The sequence below is a fragment of the Lolium perenne genome, chromosome 4 (genome assembly GCF_019359855.2).
Source record: "Lolium perenne isolate Kyuss_39 chromosome 4, Kyuss_2.0, whole genome shotgun sequence".
Lineage (NCBI taxonomy): Eukaryota > Viridiplantae > Streptophyta > Magnoliopsida > Poales > Poaceae > Lolium > Lolium perenne.
The window spans coordinates 264,865,122-264,888,023 of NC_067247.2; the positions used below are offsets into that span (position 1 = coordinate 264,865,122).

Below are 22,902 nucleotides of genomic sequence, written 5' to 3' on the forward strand. Positions count from 1 at the left end.
ATCTAGAGATGTTCCAGAAGCAAGTCTAGCAAATAATAGCTGAACTAGATTCCCTCTATGCACAAAATTTGAGATCCAAATACTATCCATCATGTGATATTTTAAAGGCTAGACCAAAGGCTGGGTCATCCTTCATACATCAAAGCATAATGGTTGGTGTACAAACTTCTAAGAGATGATGTATTTAAAGAATTGGTAATGGTCTTCCATCAACATCTGGAATGATCATTGGATATCAAGTAGTGTTGACCACAAAGTTATAACACTGAGAGATGGTTCTATTCTCACAATGTTTCAATAGCTAATCAACCCTATCAGGGGCCAATGGGATCGGTGGATCTTAGAGTCAAATTTTAACCCAATTTATGCGAGGCACATTTTATAAAAAAAAACTCTCAATTTGAATGTGCTCGAGGATTTCATGGCCTGGCATGGAAGAAAATTAGGAATCTTCTCCATACGGTCGGCGTATCATATATCGAATGAAGAAACCAATTTAATGGGAAAACATGTCAGGCTTTAATACATGTTACGACTTATTATAACCTAATATGGATGGAATATTATGTGGAAATTGAAGGTTTCAGCCAAGGAAACAGAATTAACAAAAGGGCTATGCACGATATTTTACCTTTGAAATCCATCATTGTTAATCGTCACATTGGTACTGTAAGTTCAGAGATGGTAAACCTATAGAGAGGTGAATATGTTTCTACAAATTGTAATTATTTCTTTGCAATATTAGGCTTTGCGGAATATAAATGTGAGCCTAATATAAACTAGGTGAGACACCCTAGATGATAATACAAGTATCTCAAGCACGAAGACTCTCACAGGATATATAACACAAGTAAAAAGTTCGGTTAGACCTTCACCGTAGATGGATTCTTTGCATTTTCTTTCTCATGGTGTATCGCATAGACCTTCACGTAAATTACCATGTTATCGTCTCAAAGGCGCGGAGTAATTAGTAAAATCTGTAGAAAAATCTATAAACCAAATTGGCATGTGTGAAATAGATCACTCATCTAGGGAGAAGACCTTGAAATCGATCTGACATGCCACCTAGCAGCACACACAAGTTGCTAGCGTGGCGAAGGCGAACTTGGTGTCCACAAAGCCCCGCCACCCTCCTAGGCAAAAACGTACCTACTTGTTCTGGAGTATGACATTTCTGCCTAATTTGAAAACAACCGATTTTTCCCGACAAAAGTTTACGGATGAGGTGAGTAGCAATTCCAGGTCGCATCCCATCTCATCTCAGAAGAGGAAAAAAAAAGAGAAAAAGACGACGACCCCACCAAGTCCAAGTCCCCACTCCACAGTGTGGTCTGCCCGGCGAGGGTCAACTTCCTCCCCGAAACGGAGAGTCGGCAGGCAAGCAGAGTTGCTGCCGAAACGAGCGAGAGCCCCTCAAAATCGAAGGAATCCCACGCCTTTCCCGTTTTAACGTTAAACCCCTCCTCGCTCACGGCCCAGTTACCCCGCACGCAATGCTGTCGCCGTAACGCCTCCCCACTGATCCCTCTCCGACCCGTCCACCACACAAACTCACCAACATAAAACGCAGGTAGCCCCCCGCGGAACCCCCGTAATCGCGCGCCGGGCCTCGACAGCACAGTCTAACCTGTCGCGCCGCTTGCCGCCCGCATCATTGGTGGTCGCTCGCCGCGGCGGCGTCCCCGTCGATTAGTGTATTTAATCGCCCGCTAATCCGTCCTCCCCACCCTTCCCTTTTCTCTCCGCGACGCAACAACGCACAACGTTTTTGGTTCCTTCCTTGCTTTCGTCTCCCCTTCTCCTCGCGCGTGCCACCGCCGATCCGGATGGTCGACACCAGGCGGAGCGCCGCCGCGGCCAAGCGCCCGGCGGCGGACGACGAGCAGGAGGGCAAGGCCTCGCCGCCGGTGTCCGGCGAGGCGCCGGGGGCCCAGCCGGCGGAGGCGGAGGCGCAGTCGTCGGGCGGCGGCGGCAAGCGCGCCAAGGTCCGGATCTCCCCCTGCATGCGCCGCCCACGCTCCCCGCCCGCCTCGATCTGTCTGACGCTGTCGCTGTTGTCGTTGCTCGCAGGTCGCAGCGGTGGACGAGGAGGAGCACGACGCCGCCGCCGCCAAGTCGGCGGCGGCGGCGGCCGCGCCGTCCGCGGACGGGGGCGAGGCGGCTGCCTCCGAGGAGGCGGTCGCCGGGGGCTCGCCCGTCGCGCCGCCCGACACCGCGGGGCTGCACGCGCTCACCGGCGCCATGGACAGGCTCGAGGCCTTCCTCAGGACCGGGGAGGCCGTCACAAATTCCGACGGTACGACGACCCTCAACTCCTTCCTGCGGCATGGCCGCCAATAAGTGCCTACTCTCAAACCTTGCCTTCTGACTGACGAGTTTTTCCCCGCTCCCGCAGGGGCAGGGCACAAGCGTGGCGCCGCCGATACCGACTTGCCGGCGGGGCTGAAGAGGGTCAAGGACAAACGCCAGGGCGCGGTCGCCGGCAGGCGCCAGGAGCCCTGGTGCAGGCTTATCTCCCAGTACGCATCGGTGCGGCTTTTCTTCCTTCCTCATGCTCTTTCTGTTTTGATTACAAGCGGCCATGAAAGTACCTCATGAATTCATCACACTGCCAGCTACTCATTTAGCTTACTTCGTCTATCTCTGTTTTCTGCAGGAACCTTCCCTTCCTATTCATTCCTCCTATTTTACCGTCGGTTACGGATCACACTACGATTTGAGACTCGGCGAGCTATCTGCTACGACTACTAGCCCACTTGTTTGTAGGCTGAAGCATGCTACCAAGGTATTTTGGACAACTTCAGTACTTCCTGTGTTATGCGCTTGGCTTTACCTCTTATTTACCTCCTTTTCTGTGTTCAACTTTTTGGTACTAGCGAGGTGCTCTGCTTGAAATCCATGAGCCCAGAGTTGTTCGCGTAAACGGCAAGGTTTTGGACAAAAATGCTAAAGTTACCTTGAATGGAGGGGATGAAATCGTCTTCAGTTCACCTGCGAGCAGGCGCGCTTACGTATCCTTTTCTATTGCCTACTGCTACATTTTGCAGATGCATTGCTGGTTCTGTTTGAGGATACACTGATGAACGTGCTTGATTGTACTAGACTTCAGTTACATGTAACGTGAAGTAGTAAGCAATGTTTTGGCAAATGGTTTTTTGCTGTTGAAAGTCCTTAATGTGATGATAGATATTTCAGCAGCATCCGCAGGATAAATCAGCGCCTTCAGCGTTTTCCTCTGCTTGCGGTACTATTAATCAGGGGCAACATTCACTTATAAAAGATATTCAGGATCATTTGTCGAAAGGACCCAAATTACCATCCTTTTACTTTGGTAAAAGCCGACCTCCTCTGGCTCCCTTGATGCCTATTGGTGAGACTGATGCGTTTTATTCTGAGTTTGCGCTTTTTTGTGGTATAAAAAGGATGCTAAGGTAAATCATTGGTGCAGGATCATCCGCAGATCCTGATCTATTTAGTAGTTTCTATAAAACAATGGATGATCGGTCTAACTCTGAAGAAGATACTCTGTCTGCCCGGTCTCTACTATCAAAGGAGGATCTAAAGAACGCAACATGTGATGCTAATGACATATCTGAGTCATTTGATAGTTGTCCATACTATCTAAGGTAAAATCCTTATGATCTCTTGTTAGTGTAAATAGACCTAGTTGATAGATGCGATACAGGTCTGTCCTTGGTGTATGTAGTTGGTAAATCTATGGTCTTTGTGCATTGTAACTCTGAAAGCCTGATAATATGCTTGTCTGTTCAGCATAAGCTGCAGCTATTCCCTCTAGAAGTTGTATGTTTCTATGTGTAGTTTCTAATTTGTGTAATCAACTAGGATTTCTGGATAATCGTTATGATGATCTTCTGTTTGCGACCTCAGATGTAGTGTTTTGGTTTCATCTTGTCCCATAGTTAAGCAGTGTCCCATGGTGTATGTAGTTGGTAAATCTATTGTCTCTGTGCATTGTCATTCTGGAAGCTTGATAATATGCTTGTCTGTTCAGCATAGGCTGTTGCTATTCCCTCTAGGAAGTTGTATGTTTCTATGTGTAGTTACTAATTTGTGTAATCAACTAGGATTTCTGGATAATCTTTATGATGATCTTCTGTTTGCGACCACAGATGTAGTGTTTTGGTTTCATCTTGTCCCTCTTGGAAGTTGTATGTTTCTATGTGTAGTTACTAATTTGTGTAATCAACTAGGATTTCTGGATAATCGTTATGATGATCTTTTGTTTGCGACCACAGATGTAGTGTTTTGGTTTCATCTTGTCCCATAGGTAAGTGTGCTGATAATGATAAACTCATTGTTCTTGTAGTGAGGATACCAAATGTGCTCTCCTGTCTACAGCATATTTGCATTTACAACGCAAAGACTATATCAAGTTCACCAAACATATATCTTCTCTCAGTCAGCGAGCATTGCTCTCTGGTCCTGCAGGTATTACTGTGCACTTGGTGAAAGCTTGGTATTGTATTGTAGCTTTGCTAATTTTTGAACGATCTATATATTTACGTCATGGTCCGCGACCTATCTTCTACAGGAACTGAAATCTGCCAACAATATCTGGTGAAGGCACTTGCAAAACATTTTGGTGCTAGGTTGCTCACTGTAGATTCTTCAATGCTATTGGGTGTAAGCTTCTAGCAATCATCCACACTTGTTTTTTTTGACATTACTGTTTGTTCTCTATATCTTATCATCCTATCAATATAAATGGTTCACTCATCTAGTCTGTTTTTGCAAAAAAAAAAAAAAAAAATATTCATGTGATTTTACACTATAGGAGCACTTGGTATTTTTGTTGCTAGTGTAATATGTTTAACTAATTGAGAAACTCAAAACATGTATTTCTTGTTTCAGGGGCGAACTTCCAAAGAATCAGAGTCATACAAAAAAGGTAAGAACATTCATATTTTGTGATAGGCCTTCATCTTATTCTGTTGCGAAGTTTATGGCTGAGCAGTACTATCGAGTATAATGTCCACCATCTCGCCAAGCAAGCACACACATGGTTCAATTTTTTTTTGGTATTGCATTTTACTGCATCTTATTGATATTCTGATGTCCTGTTCAGGTGATAGAGTGAGGTACATCGGTTCATTACTGCCAGCAAGCATTATCCTTGACGGAAATTGGTACGAGTCATCCTTTAAGATGGGTTCTATTTCATAATCCCACAACTATTTGCAATCATATGGCAGGCTATTTTTTTAAAAAAAATGTTCGATTTTTTTGGTTCAATAAATGAAATAAGAGGGTGGATTTCCCATTTGAAAAGACGTTACCAGCTCGTCTGCAGGAAGGCAGGAAGCACACAGATTTCTAATGGTTGTTATTTTGATCTGTAGCCCTCCAGAATTTGGCTCACTAGGTGAAATATGCCTACCTTTTGAAGAAAATAGATCATCGAAGGTTGGGGTAAGGTTTGATGAACAAATTCCAGGTGGTATTGATCTTGGAGGCAATTGCGAAGTTGATCATGGCTTATTTTGTTCAGGTTTGTCCTTGGTGTCTTCATGTGTTCTGAAGAAATGACAACGATGTTACTTGTGCTTATTATTTATGGTTATTGCAGAAATGCAGTTCACTTATTATCTACTTCCATTTCAGTTGATTCCTTATGCCTCGACACTCCAGGGTGGGAAAATAGATCCAAGCACCCATTTGATGTGATTAATCAGGTCTGTTTATCTTTGAGTTTCTATCTATGATCTGCATCAATGCTAATTTTGCTTTTCTTATACTAATAACTGTGCATATTCCACAGTTTCTCTCTGAAGAAATACAACATGGTCCTATAATCCTGTTTCTGAAGGACACAGAAAAAATATGTGGGAATAATGATTCCTATTATGGTCTGAAGAGCAAGCTCGATCATTTTCCAGAAGGTGTTTTTATTGTTGGTTCTCATATCCAGCCTGACAGTCGCAAAGAAAAGGTACTATTTGTGAAGTTTGGCTATTGTAATTGACGAAATCTTTTGCATGGTTAACTTGTCACTTATAGCCTATAGCTAACAGAGATACTACTACATGCAGGCCAATGCTGGATCTCTCTTCCTTTCGAAATTCCCATACAGCCAAGCAATACTTGACCTTGCACTGCAGGTATCTTTTAATTGTACCAAATATTACTGCTTATATTTATGACATATAGTAGATACTACTGTGTTGAAGATCATGTTTTTCTTCTGGGTATTTGTTTTGTTGGGTATATGTGGGCTTCATATCATTATGTTTTTTATCACTATATCCTAAGTGCATGCCATGCGGTGACCTCACATCAACTTTTCATGTCACTTGGCAGTGGCAGTCCAGAGCATTTTTCTGTTGATTTGCACACTTGACAATTAATAAACATGGCTTACAGTCTCACACAATGGTTTCATAACATCACAAATTTGACACCAAGTTTGGAATTTACTAAAAGTACCTTACAAGTGGACTCTTGGGTTCACCCACTTGACAGTTCCACGTAGGTTTCATAACATCACAAATCCAACAGCTAGTACAACTGGACTCCTGGGTTGTGTTCCGTGACGATGCACAGTGGGCAGATGCTTGGAGATCTGATTTGTTGCCGGTGCATGCATGGCGCCCCCCTAGTACCCTCTATCACTATTTCCACCACATTTGTTGGTGTAGGATAAACTCGCAGCGGCACACACGATCCTGAGAGTAATAAGTAGACCAATGAAGAGGGTCAGAGGGGTATAGTGGCCTTTGGTTCCCAGCCACAGTTTGACACTCTGTGCAAACTTCCTTAGGTATTTGTTAGGTTCCTAGCCACAGCTGCCACACCTTATTATTCATGTGGCCCGAGCATCATGCTTTTGGCACACTTGTGGCTCCAATATTGTTAGCAACAGTAATGTGGCAATTTTGTATGAAGTCATCATGCATTTAGGAATAGAGGATTATGTTCCGTTCTCTCTTGTTTTTTCCTCTTTTTTTCATTTGACTTCTATTGTTAAAACTAGTGGTGTGCATGTTATATTCAGAAGACTTCATTTTCCACCACATTGGTGTTACAAACTGACACAAGGAAATGCAGGACTTGGATCGGGGAAATGATAAAAACAAAGAAATGTCAAAGGCGATGAGACATCTGGCGAAGATTTTCCCCAATAAAGTGACGATCCAGCCACCACAAGTATGTTACTCGAGTTAATATGCAAGGTTAATTTATTAATGTAGTCCCTTCTGACATCTTAACATCTGAAAAATATGTTACAGGATGAAGTTGAGCTTTCACGGTGGAACCAGATGTTAGATCAGGATGTTGAAATTCTTAAAGCAAATGAGAACACTTCAAAAATACGCTCTGTAAGTTGCCATTTTAAAAGCATTTTTTATTTAAGCATGTAGCTTTGGGTAGATGTTGCAGCTTATTTATGTTGTTAGTCATCTGTAGATTTGTGTAAAGCATGTAAAAATTCAGAAGTTCTATCATTAACTAGAGAAAATGTGACTTCTACTTAACATATACCCAGAGTTAAGAAAATGGGTATGTTTTAATAGGATAAAGAAGGATTTTGCTATAATGCTACTCCAGTTTGGTTATTTCATGGACTTGCCAGTCTCTCGAAGTTATTTTCTTATTCTTAATTAGATTTTTCTTGCTTTTGTTAATACCCTTATGCAATTAACTTTCAGTTTCTAACGCGACTTTGCTTGGAATGCACTGATGTTGAGACAGTATGTGTCAAAGATCGTATCCTTACAAACGATTGTGAGTAGCATCTCCGTTCATGTTCCTGCTATATTCCAATTTTGTCCATTGTTATGATTAGTTCATTGTATTTATTTTCAGGTATTGATACAATAGTTGGTTTTGCTTTGAGCCATCAACTAAAGCACTTCACACCTACAAACCCAGACCCGTCAATTGATTTGCATTTTCCTCTATCTAGTGAAAGGTTTCTCATCTAATGTTTAGTTCTCAACCAAGTTGACTATAATTTTTTTATTCGCACATCAATAATCATTCTTACTTTATATTGTTGCAGCCTTAAGCATGGAGTTGATATGTTGGAAAGTATCCAATCTGGCCCTAAGAGCAGCAACAGAAGGAAGTCACTTAAGGTGATATGATTTTATTTAATGTATCTATTTTATTCATAATTCTTTACTGCTTTGAACTGTTATTTAATATATCCAGCTCAATTGTAGAGTTACATTCCTACATGATTATTTCAACTTAAGTAGCTGGAAAGAAAATATTAGTGCTTTTGGAGCACTGAGTATGCTACAGTGTTGCACTTAATATGAAACTGTTAAATGGGTAAAACTTATATGCTTCTTTCTAATAATGCCAGGATATTTCTACGGAAAACGAATTTGAAAAGAGGCTCCTCGCCGATGTCATCCCTCCAGACGAAATAGGAGTTACATTTGAGGACATCGGGGCATTGGAAAGTGTCAAGGAGACTCTGAAGGAGTTAGTGATGCTACCCTTGCAAAGGCCTGAATTGTTTACAAGAGGACAACTTATGAAGGTATACATGATTTTATTCTGTAGGGGCAGCTTGGAAAACTGGTCTTTCTTTGTGAAGTTTTGGTATTTACGACAAATTTGAACTAGTAGCCGATGCTTCACTAAGAAATACTCCACTTCCAAACCCGTAGGAACTTCTTTGCTCTTTTTAGATCTGCTATAGTACAAATGTATTCCAGCCTTCTGTTGTAGGATTACAACTAACAAGTGAGGCAAGTTTGATATATCAGCCCAGCGCTTCATCCATTTGGAGCTGATCGTACCCTAATGTTTACGCCTTTTACCGTTTAGGAGCTGTCCAGTTTAATAAGCGCATGAACATTACGAAAGCAATTATACCGATTTGAATAGCGAAAAATAGCTATTTATTTAGCGGATTTTATTATTAAACAGTGAAATCTTTATTTTCTATGCTAGTTGGTAAGAAACTGATCGTTGTTGTTGTTTCTGTTGCGCTAGCCATGTAAAGGAATATTACTGTTTGGCCCGCCTGGTACTGGAAAGACAATGCTTGCAAAGGCTGTGGCAACAGAAGCTGGTGCGAACTTCATAAACATATCAATGTCAAGCATCTCCTCAAAGGTATTTCCGTTTAATAGGATTGGCTGGTGTCCACGGTGTTGTTTCTGCATTTGGGGTGTTTGCTTCATTGCCTCTAAATTGCCTGTTGTGGCAGTGGTTTGGCGAAGGAGAGAAGTACGTGAAAGCTGTGTTTTCACTGGCAAGCAAAATATCTCCAAGCGTCATTTTCGTTGATGAGGCAAGCTTAACTGAAACTATTCAATATTTTGATTATTTGCTTGCACAGAAGGGGTGCATAAGTGCAAAATTGTTCTGTTAAACCCGTAGGGTGCAGCTTTTGTTCTTGCTCATCTTCTTCTTTTCTTTAGGTTGATGGCATGTTGGGTAGACGTGAGAACCCTGGAGAACATGAAGCCATGCGAAAGATGAAAAATGAGTTCATGGTGAACTGGGATGGTCTAAGAACAAAAGATAAAGAACGTGTATTAGTTCTTGCTGCGACTAATAGGCCATTTGACCTTGATGAAGCTGTTATTCGGAGGCTTCCAAGGAGGTGATTATCAGATCTTTCCTTCGTATTAGGATTCATTCTCATAGTATATAAAAATAAAATTTGATTTTATGATTGACCAATTTCTGGAAAATGTTCTCTCTAGGTTGATGGTCAATTTGCCCGATGCATCAAATAGAAAGAAAATTCTGAGCGTCATACTGGCCAAAGAAGATTTGGCGGATGATCTAGAACTGGAAGCCATTGCTAACTTGACAGATGGGTACTCAGGCAGTGATCTCAAGGTATTGTACTATTAATGAGTTGTACACCGAAGGTGTTCCAGTTCTAAAATGCTCGTGTTGATTGTTCTGTTTTGCAATTATTTTCAGAATCTTTGTGTGACTGCTGCTCATCTTCCTATTAGAGAGATCCTTGAAAAGGAGAAGAAGGTTAGTTTTGTCCCCCTATACTTTCTTTTTTGTTCTGTAGTCTTTAGGTTCTAATGCAAATATTAGTGGAACATGGCCATATATATATTTGATAGTGATTGATGATAGCATAATATGACGTGAAATGAATTGACTTCTTATGTGTCGTCGTCTCCACCTGCAGGAGAAAGCTTTGGCAGAAGTAGAAAAGAGACCATTGCCCCAATCGTGTTCGAGCAATGATGTCCGTGCCTTGAGAATAAGCGATTTCAAACATGCGCATGAACAGGTAAGTTATCTGATTTAGTTATCTGATTTAGTTATCTGATTTAGTATTATGCTAATTACAACTCTGCATTTTCCACTACTCCTTAATACAAATTTATGCAAGTAACTCTGAACAAAAGTATGTGGGACATGTGCCGTGCATCATGTATGATAAAACTCACATTCCACACGATCTTCAAAGCTATGCAGCATCCTTCTATGAAATGAAAACTAACCATTGTTGTATCGATAATAATGGCCAACCAAGGCACTGCCATAGTGCCATCCCTAGCAGTATGGCAACATGTATCAAATTGGTGTTAGAAACAAATGGAAAGGAAACAGCCATGTATCTTCTGTTAGAACATTTCATCCCTAGCAGTATGGCAACATGTATCAAATTGGTGTTAGAAACAAATGGAAAGGAAACAGCCATGTATCTTCTGTTAGAACATTTCCCCTGAAATTAACCAAATCATCTGGCTTGATGAAGTATAATTAAGGGTGCACCTGAAGTTTCTAACCAATCAAAAACTACCCCTCAAAAAACATGTTCACAAGTAGCTACAGTGCTAGTGGTACCCTGTAGAACTGGCCTGGCCAGGATTTTGAACCCTGATGTAGGAAATTCGAACATTGTGATGAAATATGCTTCTAATTATACATGTCGAATCCTTGTAGGTTTGTGCAAGTGTATCTTCTGACTCCACAAATATGAATGAGCTTATTCAGTGGAACGATCTTTATGGAGATGGTGGGTCGAGGAAAAAGACAACGTTAAGTTACTTCATGTAGCTAATGTTGAGAACATGTACATAGATCATAAACCTTAGCACAAAGCAATGGTGATTGGAGGGAATAGGGGTGCAGATTTGCTGCAGTAAAAGAAACTGTAGGCATGTGTTAGTCAATCAGATCAACAATGGACGGTCAGACTGAGAGCAACAGGGAGATGCAAAACTGATTTGATGCCTTGATGTTGGCCGTGCGTTTCTGCCTTAGGTAAGACAGCTGACATGGCCTGCAGTTGCCCTGCTCCAGTAGTGATTGCAGCACATCACCATCCGGAAAAAATAGATTGCATTTGAAGTCCCAATCATGCTTGGGTCAGGCGGTAAATTATGGCGGCTGATAGCGGACTGATTTGGTCCACCCATCTTTTTTCGTCAGTTATTATCGAGAATGATTGTCTAGGTTGCAAGTTGTAGAGCCTGTGCAAGTGTACAGTATGAGCATCAGGTCAATTAACTTATTATTGTGGTCAGGTCAGGAAAAAATATTTTATTAACAAGAATAATGTAGTACATTTACATAATTATTTTGGTGTCGTTACTGTCTCTCTCGTGATCTGATCCTCATCCACTAGAGATTTATCATTATTGGACGTGCTAGTTGTTTTCTGAGTAAAATACATGGAGGTCACAGAACTTGACAACTTGATTCGTTACTGTCACTGTACTATGGAATACGCAAATTACGGTCACTGAATACGCTCAGATTTTCATCGAAGGTCACCTGAGCATGAACAACTCTGTATTTGCTGAAGTGCACTAAGTTGGGCCTGCATGCATGTCAGCCACCCACCATCTGCAAGGACTATTGCGGTATTGCCTAATTAAATTAATAAGAAGAAAAAAGGCTAAACTGCAAAGTTGAGAAAATAGATAAGGATCTAAAGAAAACGAAAAAAAAGGCCCGTGGCTCTAGCCAAGAACCACTTCGTGCGCCAACCTCCCACCTCGGCCATCCCCTCCTTCGGTCTCCCGCCGGCGGCTGCCACTAGTGGTCTCTGACCTTGCTGTCGGGGACGGCCACAACCAGCGCGAGCCAGGGGCGGCGGGGCACCATCGGCTGGGCAGATGTGTGGGAGGGGAGGGCTGCATCGTAGGGGAGAGGGTATTCCCAGCGTGCACCATGGTCGGCGTCGAGCCTTTCCCGGCGGCGGCACTCGGAGTGGTCGAGGTAGGGACAGTCGACGCAGGAGCAGGGGCGGTGCGCGGGGGCCCTCCCGACAGCGGCGGCCGGAGTGCCTGGGCGGTAGAGGCAGGGGCGGTGCGCGGGGGCTCTCTTGGCACCGGCGCGCGGAGTGCCACGGCGGTCGAGGCAGGCTCGCCGTCGAGTCCTTGCTTGTCGCCATTCGATCTCGCTGCGCTGGAGCTCGTGCACGTCGGTCATGGTTCCCCACCTATCCACGTTGTTGCTTGTTCCTCCAGCTCCTCTCCTGCCCCGTTCCTCCATGGCTCCATGGCTCGCTCAAGATGCAGATGTGCCGCTCGTTGCTGGACGGACGCCACCCCCTCGCCCGTCGCGCCGTCCCCTCTCCTCCAAATGTGGCTCGAGCTCGAGCACTGCCGCGACGATGGGCACGCAGGGGAGCTCGAGCTCGAGCACTGCCGCTGACCAGGAGCTCTCCCGACGGTTGCCTTGTTTCAGTTTAGCCCTTATCTAAGTTGTCAATTGAGCCATTTTTTTCTATTATTTCAAAAAAATCCCTGTAAACACCAGTTGGGCCTGACATGTGGGGTTGACCTGCGTCAACAAGTACGGAATTGTACATGCTCCAGTGACCTCCGATGCCGCACTGAGCGTATTCGGTGACCGTAATTTATGTATTTCATAGTACATTGACCATAGTGAACTAGGGAGTCAAGTTCAGTGACCTCCCATCTATTTTACTCTTGTTTTCTTTTGCTCCTTGCTTGCACCTTGACAATTGGTATGGGGCTTTGTTTATTTGTAGATTTTCATTCTTTAGAAATTTCTTAGCAGATTTTGTTCTCGAATAATTGAAAACCAGAAGATTTCTTCGCAAGGAAAGGAAGGCAATCAAAAAAGGAAACAAATGTCTTAGATTGCAAGGAAAAAAGATCTTATTATTTTCTTAGAAAAATCAATCAGGAAAGAATTAGAAATAGGGCGCAACTATAAGCCATCCGGGGGCACGCAACGTCGGCGAGACAAATACTAGATGTGTGCGTATATTGTGGCACATGACGTGTATTTTGGTCTAAATCGGCCATCACCTACCCAAATACCTGTCATATGCCACAATATATGCACACAACTAGTATTCGCCTCGCCCGCGTGCCACTCGGAGATAGTATTTTGCCAGCTCGTGGGTGCTGACACACACGGCTGATACAACCATACTAGTTGCATGCGTCCAGGGTTGCACGTTGCTGATAATTTCTAAACAATTCCGGATGGGGCCCACTTAGTGCTCGTGTCCGCATTTCTCCCCTGCGCTACCAGTGAGAGCATACTAGTAGCGTGGGCTTTTTTGACGCGCTGCTAATAATAGCAATCAAGTGCTTAAATTTAGGTCTCATACTAGTAAGTATGCCCCTATAGCGTTTTCCATACTAGCGTGCGCAACTCTGTCTTCCCGTGGAATGCTAGGTTGTATGGCACTGAGGCTTAATAATTTGTTCATATTCATGTCAGGATTGTGTTGGGACGATTGATGGCACTCATGTTACTGCTAGAGTGCAAATGAGGGAGGCTCATGCATACAGGAGAAGAAATCACTACACTAGTCGAAATGTGCTTGCCGCTGTCGACTTTGATATGAAGTTCACATGTGTTATGGGAAGGATCATCTCATGATGGATCCATTCTTGCTGATAGCTTGGAGAGACTAGATGGCTTCAAACTCCCGTACCTAGCTAATGCTGGATATGCTTGCCGTCCTAGAATTCCCCACCCTTTATGTCAACAAGGTACGAATCTCAATGATTTCTCTGCAAGGTTCTACCCTAAACATGACAAGAAACTTTTCAATCTCAGACAATCAAGACTTAGAGTGACGATCGAGAGGCCATTCAGTGCTCTGAAGAACAAGTTTAAGATCCTTGATCGGAAGCCATTCCATCCTTTTCCCCACCCAAGGTAAGCAAGTTCTTACATGTTGCACTCTGCACAACTAAATCTTATGGTGGGTTGTTGATGAGTTCTTCCCCAGACGAGAATGATGTGAGCACTAACGATGTTGATGTTGGCCATGGTGTCGGTGTTACTGATAACAAGGCTTGGAAGACCGAGAGACAGGAGTGGGCTGACACTATGTAGGCTAATAGAGACAACACTAGGATCTGAAGAACTGAAGATGTGCCGTTGTCAATCATATCATTTTGTTTTATGAACTACTTTTATGTGTATGTAACTGGTACTTGTGGTGAACTCCTATTTGCTAGTAGCTATGTAATATGTTAACGAACTACTGTTTGCTAGTAGCTAGGCTACCATCGTTAATTTAGTGTTGCATGTTAGATCCATATGCTACCTGTTAGTTTTGTATGATGCCTACCTGGTAGTTTATAGTAGTGTGTGATAATGTTATCACTTGTGAGAAGTGGTTACCACCATATCAGGAGTGTATGAGATCCGCCCTGCTCCTGCCGGATTAGTCAACGAAAAGATGCGCGGTGGGGAAAATGAGAATGATATAAAAAACGAAAAGAAGAAATGGAAAAGAAGCAATACGGTCTAATGACTGACCGGTTCTAACCGGAATCTAGCACCACATCAGTACTAACAGTGAGCTCGATCTGCCAGAAAGACCATGAACGTTGCTAATCCAATCTACCAATGTTTTGTTTTGTCAGCTATTAGAGCATCTACACCGATGCCCACCAAATAGTCGTCGGCAGAGGCGCCAACACGTCCGTATGAAGAGCGTCGGCACTGCATCCTCTATTTGATGGAGCTGTTCCCACATCGACGTCTCCAAACCGATGGTGCCGACATGAGTTTTTTTTACATAAATTAAATATTTATACTTGTAGTTTCATTTTAATGTCATTCAGAATCGAGGAATGAATAATATTTTCGGGCAAATCCGAGTAAAACATTATTCCCTCTTTGATCCCGGATGACATGTGAAACCTGCTTATCTCTAGCCTACGACCTACTGGTCACCCGGCTCTGTGGAGGTGGATGATCGCCCGCAGCGCTCCCCACTGCTCCTCCGTTGTCGATCCCCGGCTGCTCTCTCCGCCACGAACATCAAGTAGGCGGATCTATTTGCGCCCACCGCCTCCTGATGCGGATGTTGCTCCAGCTCCTCCCGCCGCCGACGGTGATCCAACTCCTGCCTCTGTAGCCGGAGCTGCATCTCCGCCAAACGCCGCCGCTCGTAGACTTCATCCTGATGCTGCGTCTCCTCCCGCATCAACCGCCACAGCGCAAGCTCCTGCAACCCCTGCTGCTGGCGCGCCTCCCACCGGCGCTGCTGCTCCGCCTCCCACCGCCGCCGCGCCTCCTCGCGCTGCCGCCGCTCCGCCTCCTAGCCCTGCCGCTCGTCCGCGACAAAGGAATCTACGGTCGCCGCTAGCGCCTCCTCCTCCCACGCCTCGTACTCTGCGTGCTGCGGGTCCACCTCCACGACTTCTACGGCCGCCTCTAGCGCCGCCTTCTCCCACAAATCGAACATTGTGCTATTTTCTAGGGTTTTTGCACCACTGAGGCGGGGGAGGAGGGATAATATAGACCGGTGGCGAGGCGAGAAACCTCCCGCGCGGCATCATGGCGGGATTATTTCCCGCGCGGCATCGTGGCGGGGGAGTTTCTAGCCTGGCGTCGTGGCGGTAAAATATCACGCGCGGCGCCCTAGGGTCACTGAAAGGCGGCTCCCACTCTCAAAATTTTCCACCTCGCGAGGCGCCGGTGGCCGATTGGCGCCCTTGGCCAAGGGGCCGACACGGGGTTGCCGGCGCTTCTATTGGGCTTGGAAAAGTGCCGACGCTATTTGGAGCGCGCCGTGTGAGCCCATTTTCGCTCCTGGCCCCCAAATCACTATCGGGGCGCTATGGGGCGTACCGGTGGAGATGCTCTTAACCAATATCGGTAGGTATTTGCGGAAATTTTGAAAACCAGTGTTTTTTTTGTTGCAATGTCGTGAATTGTGGTGTTTTTTTTTCCAATTTTCTCCCTAAGGAATGGAAGAAAGAAAAAAAAGAATGACAATCTCGAAAAAAACAAAAAAGAAAATATTGTGATTTGGATTTTGTTTGGAATTAAATAAGCAACTAGTAAGGTTGGAAGGAATGAAACAATTAAGCAACTAAACGATGTAAAGATTGTTGATGATCAATAAAATTGGCGCCAAAGTCCCGCGGCTTCCCTAAAAATCGAACTAGTAAAGTTGAAAGGAAGAAGCAATTAGGAGAGTTCAGAAGTAGCAAAACAATCTGAAGGAAACAAAAAATTCTTTTTATTGGAAGCCACATGTTGATGGTAAATAATTCTACGGTGACCTGGTCCACAATTGACACATGACAAGAGAGAGAAAATGTACATGATTTTATTTTTTATTTTTAGATCTAAACTGTCACGTATGCCACTTATCAATTGCAAGGGTAAATTTATTGTCAAGGTCTAATAGTATATGTCTTACACCTTAGACGCTGTCTCATCGCGCCTTACCTCACGAAGTACTATATTCCACCAAGTATATATACACACCTATACCCTCCAATTTATTGGTTCCTACTCCATCCGTTCTAAAGTAATTGTCGCAATTTTAGATGTCCTATTATTTGGCGCGTCAAAGCTGAAATAAAGTGCATTGCAAAGTTGCTATCAGTGTACGTGAGCATCGGAGAAGGAAAATAAATTCCAGAGGAATATGTCCAAATAGTCCACTCTCAAACAGAAGAGGTTTGTGTCTCTTGCGCATACACGTAACATCAAGTAGGACGCCAATTTGGCTATACATCCGGTCCGGCGATAATTACAGCCGGCCGTGGACGGTTTCACATACTGTGGTTGATGAGGCCATGCACGACTAGGAGCCCCATGATGAGCGAGTGGTCGACGTTGGGCTCCACCACCAGCGTGAGCACATCCTCGCCGAGGGACACCCCCGTCGGCGTGAGCTTCCTCTTCACCTCCGCCACGGCCACGCCGGTGGCGTCGTCCACGATCCAGGAGGCGCGCGCCGCTTGCTGCCGCCGCCTCCCTCCGTTCATCTTGTACCGCACGGCGCGGCCGCCGTCGGTCCTGAACTCGCAGCTCGGACCGTGGCCCCACCTCTTGCTCACCACCGTGAACCATGGCCGCCCCCGCGCCCGCGGCGCGTCGGGGTCCTTTGATTCCCAGTTGCCGCGCCTGTACCCGTCCCACCGCCAGAACCTCTTGAGCACCTGGAGGACCACGCTCCCCGTGATGTCCATGAGGCAGACATCGACGGAGTGGCGGGAGCCGTAGTTGTCGACGCGGTAGACGATGCGGCCGGACGAGTCGAAGACCGTGCAGCCGCTGCCGTTGAGCACCAGCGACTTCATCCAGATGGTGAACACCTCACGCTGCACGCTCGTGTGCCCTGCTCCCCCTTCTTCGCCTGAGCCGGCTTGCTCTGGCTCTGGCTCTGGCTCGGCCGGAGGAGCACCAGAGGACGACGACTCTTCTTCTAGGAGTAGCTGCTGCTGCGACGGACATGGACAGGAGGCTGAGGAGTGTACCTTGACCTTCGGCGTCCAGAGTTCAGCACCAAGGCACCATCTTGTACCTCCCATCTTAGCTACTTGCTACTGCTTTGGTTGTGTGTGTGAGCCGGTCAGCATTTCTGATTATGTGAGGGTCAGGAATCCGGAGCTGTTTTATATACATACGACACAAAAGTGGGAGAGAGAGGGAGAGAGGCAGAGGTTGCTAGAGAGAGATTATATTACCTTGGGTGAAAGCTACTAGATATGTTTGTTTTGTGCATCAAGCTCGTCACCAATTGTACTCTCTCTTCGTCCAACAGTATAAGATGTCATCATGCGATAGAGATTTGGTGCACATGGACACCAGTGATCTTGTTTTTAAAATAAATTAAAAATCATATTTTTAAGTTTTAAAAATATCTGAAAAAAATAAATTCACATAGCCAATAATGTATCCTACAAACGTGTAAAATATTAATTTTAAATACTTTATATTTTAAGCTACACAAAAAAAGACAAAAGTGCAGATCTGAGTAGTCATTTTCAAATCTACAATAATATGTCAAATTTTGTTATTTTTGTCTAGCTCAAAGTAAAAAGAATTTTGGGTTGATATTTTCCATGATTGTGAGATGTATCGCTAACAAAGTACAGAATTATTTTTCAGATTTTTTGATAACTAATAAATATTTTTATTTTTTTTTCAAATGGCGAGAGCACTGGAGCTCGGGAGCCAGATGTACTTTTCGGTCATCATGACCAATATTTGTTTTGAAACAGATATATAAATATCGTTTTTGCCGAATTAGACTTAAATAAGCCATGCTTATCAAGTTGGCACGCATAAGTACTAGCTACCCTGTATATGTATGCCGCTTATAACACGATTGGTTATGTTCGCTCATGCTCCAGAGACGACTAATTCTGTACCGCTTGCTGCTCCTTACGATTAGAATTATTTCTTCGTGCAACTACCAGCTGCCGCACGCCAAGGCAGGAGACTGTATTGCGATGCTTTGCCGACAAGTGCTTGACTAGACATTGGGTCGCCTTGTCCGCTCAAATAATTTACCGCATTAATTATTTGAAAATCATGAAGAACATAACACGTACGTTATTGGGGCGTGTTTTTCGTTCGATAGGTTTTATTGGCATTGAGGCATAAACCGATTTTTTTTATCAATCAATACTACATATATCTATTGTAATAATAGTACATGGTAGAGATACATTAGCTGTCTCGAACGATTACAAAATAAAGTCTACAAGATACCAGCAAATCTTTGAGGTCTTCAAACTCTTTCTTTTTTCAAGATATAATCTTATATTTTTCCGAAGGCAACCAAAGATAGATAACAAACCATAGACATGTAAATATCAACGAAGGTTCTTCCATAATTTTAATTTGAGCCGCAATGTCTAGGTTGTATGCCCATTAAAATGATCAATCAACATGGGCAAGAGTACCAACAACAGTATGCCAGGATAATAACCAACCAACCTTGTCGATGTCGCTGGAGAGCCGAGAGTACGAATCACCATTGTTGAGGACGTAACAGACGGGACAAAAATTGCGAGGACAATCCTCCTCGCAGCACCCATGTGAAATGTTCAAAAACTGATCTGGCCAAGTAAGATATGAAGGTCCATACTTAGCTAGAAAAATGTAATCTTCCAACACCACCATTGACGTCGGGGAGGAGATCCCGTCATCGAACGAAAGGCCAAAGATTACTTATTGCAGACGATACCATCTTCGCTGAGGGGAAACCAACAAGAAAACGACTACCAAAACCGTAACATAAACTACTGAAAACACTTTTATTAAAAACTCCACACATAGATCGGATTCCCCACTCCTCCTGACACCGGCGAAGCCGACTGGAGGAGAGGGAACCAATCTATGGAGGTGGCTGAAGTGGAGGTAGCTATGGTGTGTTCCGAGGCGGCGGCTGTCTCCTCTCGTTCTAAGACAAAACAACGTTTCATTCGACCATTCAGAGTTAGAGAACCGAAATTTGGTCAGTTCTTTTAGGCTTGGCAGAAACTGTCCAGTTATGTGCAAGGCGTGCTGTGATAACCTCTTTTTCTAGTGATGAGGTTACTGGCCCATCTGTGCAGATCTAAGAAGCAATAACAATGCTATATTAAAAACTACCATATTAAACTAGTCATAACCATACACATAGTACCAGAATCACACACAATAGTACTTTGTTCACACCGCACACATACTTGCTAACCACATAGAGTAATCAGAACCAACTAGTCGATCATGGCAAAGTGATTACTCGTCGATCACAGCAAGGGTTGGATCTTGCTAGTGACACTTGTTGACCACCCCAGCCACCGTGAAGTCGAAGATGGTGACCCTGTAGATATCGCCTCGGACCTTTAAAGTCAAGACGTAGACGATCTTGATCTTGTTATCTGTGGAAAAGCCTGGCCAACCCTGGTTCATGCCAACCATCAAGATGCATCCAGTGTTCATCTTTAGAGTGATGGTCCTTGAGATGGTTCCAAGGTAAGCAAATCCAACCGAGGTGCTAAGATGACCTTAGCGAAATGTGTTGGAGAAACTCGTCATGGAAGTGGCCAACCCTTGCCAGCCTCCCCCTCAACCTTTTGGAAGCGCTACCTTCTCCAACTTCCTTGGAGCATCCTTCGCCAATGTTGGGTAAAACATCACCCACGACCAGTTTTGCCGGTAGAGCACCGCAAGAAAAAAGCCAATTAGAACATGTGTGAAACTAAAAGGACAATATATCACCTTCAGGGAAAAGGTGGATATGCATTTTTTAAACTAATATGGATTTGTCTTGAAAGAATGCAGAAATAAAATGCTCCTCTAGTTCTAAGCAAAGGTCTAAATACACCAACAACTTAAGCTAAGCAAGTGACCATTAGAGCAATTTTTGTGCCCATCCGAAATCAGTTTGGAATCATGGGTGGAATTTCGAGCAATTCAGAACAATCTATAGAATTTGAAGCAAATCCGAAAGAATCTGAAACCTGCAGTAGTCCGCTCGGAATAAAATCAGATACATAATTACAACTCACTCGAATTTTATTCGGAAATCTAACTTAAACCTGAATGGTATAGGACAGGAAAACACTCATACAAAAAACACAATATCTGTGCAACCGGACTCCGATTTTGATGAACTCGGGCTTGTTTTGAAGATAACAAGGCCTAGCTTTTCATGCATAGAAACATAAAGAACTACCAAGAGAGAAAATACCAAGAATGGGGAGTTCTGAAACCTCCCAAAATGAACAATCGGTAAATTTCCAAATTCGAAAGGTAGGAACAAGTTCAAGAACCTCACACAGAGAAACACCAAGATGCAAAAAATAGGGAGATGCGAAGTATGGAAAGGATTGAGCTCCCTAAAACGATGTGATCAAGTTACTCAAATGAAATCCCCTATTAATAGTGCATCTATATATATCATATAACTCGGTCTCCCAAGAAAAACCTTAAGACCGGTAAAAGGAAAACCTAGTAAGGCTATACCTTTGCCTTGCGCACTTAATCGCTTAATCTGGATGGCGATGCTTCACTTGATCATTGTTGCTTGGTGATGACCCACAAGTATAGGGGATCGCAACAGTCTTCGAGGGAAGTAAAACCCAATTTAGTGATTCGACACAAGGGGAGCCAAAGAGTATTTGTAAGCCTTAACAGCGGAGTTGTCTATTCAACTGCACCTGGAAGCAGACTTGCTCGCAAGAGTTAATCAGTAGCAACAGTTTTATAGCAGTAGCAGTAGTGAAATATCAGCAGCAGTGTAACAAAAACAGCAGTAGTGATTATAGTAAACAACATGATTAAAATACTGTAGGCACAGGGATAGATGAACGGGCGTTGCATGGATGAGAGAAACTCATGTAACAATCAAGGTAGGGCATTTGCAGATAGTAATAAAACGGTATCCAAGTACTAATCAATCCATAGGCATGTGTTCCATATTTAGTCGTACGTGCTCGCAATGAGAAACTTGCACAACATCTTTTGTCCTACCAGCCGGTGGCAGCCGGGCCTCTAGGGAATCTACTGGAAATTAAGGTACTCCTTTTAATAGAGCACCAGAGCAAAGCATTAACACTCCGTGAACACATGTGATCCTCATATCACCGCCTCCCCCTTCGGTTGTTCCAATTTCTGTCACTTTGGGGCATCGGGTTCTGGACAACAATACGTGTATACAACTTGCAGGTAAGATCATAAAACAATGAATATCATCATGAAACAATAATATGTTCAGATCTGAGATCATGGCACTCGGGCCCTATTGACAAGCATTAAGCATAACAAGTTGCAACAATATCATAAAAGTACCAATTACGGACACTAGGCACTATGCCCTAACAATCTTATGCTATTACATGACCAATCTCATCCAATCCCTACCATCCCCTTCAGCCTAGAGCGGGGGAATTACTCACACATGGATGGGGGAAACATGGCTGGTCGATGGAGAGGCGTCGGTGGTGATGATGGAGATGATCTCCTCCAATTTCCCGTCCCGGTGGAGTGCCAGAACGGAGTTTCTGGTCCCGAGGCAGAGTTTCGCGATGGCGGCGGTGTTCTGGATGTCTTCTGGCGATTTCGTCTAACCCCCGTGCGTTTTTAGGTCAAAGCCTTTAAGTAGTCGGAAGAGAGGCACATGGGGCTGCCCGAGGCATCGCCACCATAGGGCGGCGCGGCCTAGGGGCCCACCGCGCCGCCTTATGGGATTGGCGCCTCGTGGCCCCCCTCCTTCTGGTCTTCTGGCTCCGTCCCTCTTCTATGAAAATAGGCCCATTGGAATTAATCCCGGGGATTTTCCTGAAAGTTGAGTTTCTGCACAAAAACGAGACACCAGGGCAATTCTGCTGAAAACATCGTTAATCCGTGTTAGTTGTATCCAAAATACACAAATTAGAGGCAAAACAATAGCAAAAGTGTTCGGGAAAGTAGATACGTTTTGGACGTATCACTTGGTGAAAACTCAAAATTTTCTTCCCATACTTCACTATGGGATAACTTCAACTAAACACATCTTCACATTCCTATTATCACCAAATGACGACAAACTTTAAGTATATGATTTTCTTGAGATAATCATCTTGAACTTGTGATTCTCAACCTTGATGATCATCAACACTTTGTGACATCCTCTCACAGACTATATAGGAACTCCCTCTTGATGCATGCCCGTGAAAATACACCTAACCCACACAGACAACACAAAGACACATAGAAAATAGTTCA

The 22,902-nt window shown here is 44.0% G+C and overlaps 2 protein-coding genes and 1 long non-coding RNA gene across 3 annotated transcripts; 2 read left to right on the forward strand and 1 right to left on the reverse strand.

The window, feature by feature from the left end:
• Positions 1–1,744: 1,744 nt before the first annotated feature.
• On the forward strand, positions 1,745–11,550 carry LOC127331604 (uncharacterized). Its single transcript, XM_051357780.2, has 28 exons — positions 1,745–1,985; positions 2,071–2,296; positions 2,396–2,529; positions 2,657–2,785; positions 2,877–3,011; positions 3,187–3,370; positions 3,449–3,626; positions 4,328–4,449; positions 4,553–4,644; positions 4,873–4,909; positions 5,087–5,147; positions 5,361–5,509; positions 5,623–5,693; positions 5,780–5,950; positions 6,051–6,119; positions 7,066–7,164; positions 7,248–7,337; positions 7,668–7,743; positions 7,825–7,930; positions 8,021–8,096; positions 8,330–8,509; positions 8,968–9,090; positions 9,185–9,268; positions 9,399–9,583; positions 9,687–9,825; positions 9,913–9,972; positions 10,136–10,240; positions 10,900–11,550. The coding sequence occupies exons 1-28, from the start codon at positions 1,827–1,829 to the stop codon at positions 11,011–11,013; spliced, it is 3,354 nt and encodes a 1,117-aa protein (XP_051213740.1). The 5' UTR covers positions 1,745–1,826; the 3' UTR covers positions 11,014–11,550.
• A 1,698-nt stretch (positions 11,551–13,248) lies between these two features.
• Positions 13,249–14,524, forward strand: LOC127329837 (uncharacterized). Its single transcript, XR_007869029.2, has 3 exons — positions 13,249–13,937; positions 14,005–14,106; positions 14,180–14,524. It is a non-coding gene; the product is annotated as an uncharacterized lncRNA (long non-coding RNA).
• A 2,283-nt stretch (positions 14,525–16,807) lies between these two features.
• LOC127331603 (protein LURP-one-related 11) lies at positions 16,808–17,879 on the reverse strand. The gene has a single exon (XM_051357779.2). The coding sequence runs from the start codon at positions 17,730–17,732 to the stop codon at positions 16,971–16,973; it is 762 nt and encodes a 253-aa protein (XP_051213739.1). The 5' UTR covers positions 17,733–17,879; the 3' UTR covers positions 16,808–16,970.
• Positions 17,880–22,902: the final 5,023 nt, after the last annotated feature.

Coding starts and splice junctions, on each gene's coding strand:
- LOC127331604 (XM_051357780.2), top strand. CDS start 1,827: ATGGTCGACACCAGGCGGAGCGCCGCCGCGGCCAAGCGCCCGGCGGCG. Junction 4,645..4,872: donor ATTCTTCAATGCTATTGGGT/GTAAGCTTCTAG, acceptor TTCTTGTTTCAG/GGGCGAACTTCCAAAGAATC. Junction 7,338..7,667: donor ACACTTCAAAAATACGCTCT/GTAAGTTGCCAT, acceptor ATTAACTTTCAG/TTTCTAACGCGACTTTGCTT.
- LOC127331603 (XM_051357779.2), bottom strand. CDS start 17,732: ATGGGAGGTACAAGATGGTGCCTTGGTGCTGAACTCTGGACGCCGAAG.